The sequence below is a fragment of the Quercus suber genome, unplaced genomic scaffold, assembly GCF_002906115.3.
Source record: "Quercus suber isolate HL8 unplaced genomic scaffold, Cork oak 2.0 scaffold_571, whole genome shotgun sequence".
In the NCBI taxonomy this organism is placed as follows: Eukaryota; Viridiplantae; Streptophyta; class Magnoliopsida; order Fagales; family Fagaceae; genus Quercus; species Quercus suber.
In genome coordinates, this window is record NW_027070016.1 from 491,110 (window position 1) to 495,732 (window position 4,623).

A 4,623-nucleotide genomic window follows, 5' to 3' on the forward strand; every position below is an offset into this window, starting at 1 on the left:
TGATATTTAAACTTTTCTAAAATAGTCCATTAACAAATGTTCTAATGACACCCGTTAACCAGACCCATTAATTAATATCAAATTCTTGCACAACAATGAAACTGGCAGTGTACACCGACATTATTTTCAATTTTAGGTCTTCAAACATCTATCCTATGAGGCATATGTAAGCCTGAGCCTCTCTTGCAGGTAGTCCCCGCCGCGAATTGGGGGAAACCTGCATACATAATCAATAAACACCATCTTTGATCATTGATTAGAAATGCATACTGAAAAATATACTTTAATTAGAAGTAATAAAACCTAAAAAAACCCATAAGCACTGAGCAAGACTCAAGAATATTTGTGATGCCCCATAAAAACAAACTGAACATGTGTAAGTCAACAAGCGCGCACACACAATAGTCCAGAGTTAACCAGCCTAATTAGTATAGTCTCACCTAAGACTTCTATTGGAGATTACAAATTAAATTATAAATGTCTAAAGATACCTTTACACCAGAATGTTTGACATCCTCGATGACTAATATGTCAGAAGACATGAATTTGGAGACATCAAAAGCATGATTTCCCTTTGTAGGCTCTAATGATGTATACTGCTAAATGAATTCTCAAAACAAAAATGTTTACTGCTAAGTGAACTCTCAAAAAATAAATATGTATGCTTCTAAGTGAACTCCCAAACACTACGGAGAGAAAGAAAGAGGGGGGGGGGGGTGGGGGAGGGAGAGGGAGAAAATGAAAAGGAGGCAAATAGTCTTTTTCACACCTTGGAGGAGATGACTCGCTGCAACAACTTTCCAGGCATTCCACCATGCAGTCTGGGTTGGGATCCAAGAAGAAAGCTGCCTGAAATATTGACATTTTCAATTTAAAAATTCTCAAAAGTAACAATGAACTCCCTTGAAGAAAGAGGGCTAACATCAGAAACTATAGCATGTTTGAATGTTTCATGACACCATCAAACTCCCAAGTGTTTGTAAATCGTAGAGAGTACCTGGCATAAGAAAAAACTCTCTTGTAGTATTTGAACAAGAAAAGTTTTTTGCAGGTCAACATTGTTCATTATCACTTGCAAGAATGGATCCACTTATACTAATAGCCCCATTTTACAGGATGGTTTATGGTCTTGAGACCTATATATATATATATGGCATCTTTTCATATGTATGTATAAACAAAGATATCTGAAGCAAATTATATCTATAATTCTCCTATCCCACAACATGTATATTCAAATTCCAAGCTTTTTAGGTTCATTATGGACTCACGCCTTTTTAAGATAATGGGTTTTATATAAAAAAGTAACCCATTACACATCCTGATAAAAGTTCAGCTGAATTAGATCATCCAAACAAAAACAAATTTTCCCTGTCATGATCTGTCTATACAATAAATCACTTGACCTGGGGGTTTTGTCTCCTTTAATAGATTATTTGTTAGGATGATATACTCATCAGAAACATCCCATTAGGACATACAAATAAGTTTTTTTCAATATATATGTTAATCAATCATCCACTCCCATCTGTTCAATCTACTAGGTTCTGAAGCATAACATCTTTTCAGCATTAATTATACCCTACACAGTGGACAACTTAGGGACAAAATTATGAAAACCTTTAACATATCTATGTGTGTGGAATTCACTAAATTCTTTATACAATTCATGAATGATTACAGAATATGACGAAAAAGATGTTAAGAGTGACGTAGTTAAATGATTACAGAATAGCGCTCTTTTCCAGACAGCATCACTCTGTGCAGTGTTGACCTACAAATAAGTGACAAATTAGAGAGAGGTGAGAAGGGGAGGGGAAGCTGAGAGAAGAAAAGCCTCCAGAAAGAAAACCAGTTCACTATCTTTGTTAGATTTATGAAAAGAAACAAAATTTCATTTTAAAAACATTATAGGTTCTCTAAGAAGTGTTAATAGCAAGTTAAAGAATGATAAATTACCGGAACAAACAATTAGTCCACCTCTCCATTATATCCCCAATGTTTACAATCAAGGCCCTGCAAATTTAATAAACAAAATCTTACTGCTGACAAAGAAATATAATAACCACGTTAGTTTTTATCGTCAGATGGCATTGTCCATATTCTGTTTGTTGACCAACAAATGTAACTGTCTACTTTACAAGGCTACTTTTTACCTGAAGATTTCAAAGTGACTCAACATTCATTACACCAGTAATGCTTCCATTTACATAAAAAATTGCACTTGTGGACTCACCCATCTACATGAAGCACATCCTCCCAAACCCGTGGTTGCTTGAATTTTTCTCGGCAGACCTGTCAACATGAAAAAACCCAGCTAATTGGCAGCTGTGAGGTTGAATAGGAAATACAGGTGGACACTACAGCTGATCAACAACAAACATGCCTGAAGTCCTTGAACACCATCGGTTGCTAGGAGAGTGACCATTCCATAATCTGAGTGAGCAGAGGAACCATATATTTCATCATCAGAAGACCCCAATTCACCTGAAATTAAATTACAGAACATATTGTTAAGACATATAAAGGTCAAGCTGGATGACTGGTTTAAACCTTTGCCTGAAAGTGCTCTACAGTCTACAATCTACTTGAGTAAAGTTTAGATTGTAACCTAATACAGAGATCTAATAAATGGATATAGTTCAGTTGAGTTAGTTGCTACTTGCTATTAAAGCATCAGCAAATTCTAAACAGTGTGGACAGAAACAGACCTTACTCACTCAGGATAATTGGCCATGTATTAGTCCAACATTCAATAGGAACCACAGCTTAAAATTGATCTTTAGATGAAAGCATCTATTTGGTTTGACAACTTGATTTCAAAAATCAATGCTCCACTCTAAAAAAGAAGCATTAGCATATGAAAATTGTAGACCATGAGGGTTCGCTCTTTTAAGTCTATGACTTCAATTTTGCACCTAAACTACATCCTAGTTTAACAAAATCAGACTAGGCAAAAAATTTTAAATTTTTACAAAAGTTCACCACACAGATTGTCTAAAATATATGCAACCCCCCCCCCCCCCCCCCCTTTTTCTCCAACAAATAAAAAGAAAGAAAGAAGGAAGAAGATCAAGGGGAAAAAAATTGCAGTAATTAAGCTGACATAAAAGAACGCAAATCATGCTACTCAACCTGGATAATGCAAAAGGCGAAGAAACGCATTTGGTTCATCTAAGCCCCCACTTTTTCAAAAAAGTCCTCTTCTACATTCAAAGCCAGAGCAATCAGAGAAAGTAATCTTTTTCCAGCAGACCTGAGGCAGCAAATCCAATGCCTTATAAAGTTGTACTTGTTCCCTAAAATCTATATATTGTCAAACTACAATACTATTAACTCACAGAATCACTGGTTAATTTCTAGTCTTTTTCATTATACTCAAAAACCCCCCCCCCCCCCCCCCCCCCCCCCCAAAAAAAAAAAAAAAACTCCCACAAAGCCATAGTTTTACGCATGTACTAAATTAGATCTTTATTTTAAATTATACCTTTTTTTTTAAGAATAAATTATACCAATTTAAACCTAGAATTTCGTTCCTCAATCAATTCTCATTACATATGTGCTAATTTTTGGTTTTGGATATTTGAATTTTGATGGTGTATTATAACGCACCAACTCCAAACTCGTCCATTGAGGTCGTCCAAGGCAAGAAGGTCAAACGGAACAAATGATGGATTACATTATAGTATGCTCGTCCATGATAAGGCCGTCCATGAAAAGAAACACCTGGATGACCTTCCTGCGTTCTAGATGTCTTTCCCCATATTTGCTTAAGACGAGCTTCTCACTTAGCATGGAGTGCTAAGGTCAAGGTTCATTACCATAGCCAGTTTCCAATGGTAGTTATGGAAAACAAGCCCAAATAATGTAACTTCCATGGCAGTTATAGAAGTTACCTTCGAGTCTTCTGAATTCCTCAATGATAGGAGCAGTTACTAAACGAGTAACTGCCCCAAAGTGTGTGTTATATAAGCATTCATCCGTGAGAAGGTAATGGACATAGACACTTTCACAAAAATTGGAATCTCATAAATACTAACTTTACCATTGGAGGATTTTTTGCCGGTCTTCTCCGATCACCTCTTATTTTGTGTTTGCTTTTTTAAAACTTTCAAGTGCTCTCTGATCACTGATACCCAAGACATTCAACTTATAAATTTTCTTGTGTCCATCAAATTTGATCATACTTTTATAATAGATAAGATAAATGTGCTTCATAAAAAAAAAATAATAATAAAAAAAAGACAGGATAAATGTGAGCCGTCAATCAAGCAAGGGGCCACAAAACAAATGATGGATCATATTCATCTATCAACTTTTAGTGGGGTCCAGAAAATAAAATGGTGTGTGGGTTTGGATAAGGTGGATAAGTTATAAAATAATATTGGTTGTAGAGAAAAGATATTCAATAGGGAGGCGATTCTTAATACTCTAGAATATGCGGTAACGACCCTCGGCCATTAAAAGTTTAATGGAGCGCAGTCACGCCACGTGGACTATCTGTACAAAATTCTTTACTTACCGACCTCTGCTTATTATTCATTTCATTAGACCAATATTCCTGATGCTCTGCTCCTAAGACCAATCTGTCACCGTCTACGTCTCCTTTCTCACTCTTTTACT

The 4,623-nt window shown here is 35.8% G+C and overlaps 1 protein-coding gene across 1 annotated transcript; it reads right to left on the reverse strand.

Moving 5' to 3' along the window:
• On the reverse strand, nucleotides 1–3,306 carry LOC136061404 (2-oxoglutarate-Fe(II) type oxidoreductase hxnY-like; the record flags this gene model as incomplete). The annotated part of the gene is given in 8 exon segments (XM_065764602.1): nucleotides 1–217; nucleotides 770–849; nucleotides 1,729–1,774; nucleotides 1,960–2,016; nucleotides 2,237–2,295; nucleotides 2,387–2,487; nucleotides 3,136–3,177; nucleotides 3,180–3,306. Coding segments are annotated over 8 exon segments (576 nt in total), but the record flags the coding sequence as incomplete, so codon positions are not given.
• Nucleotides 3,307–4,623: the final 1,317 nt, after the last annotated feature.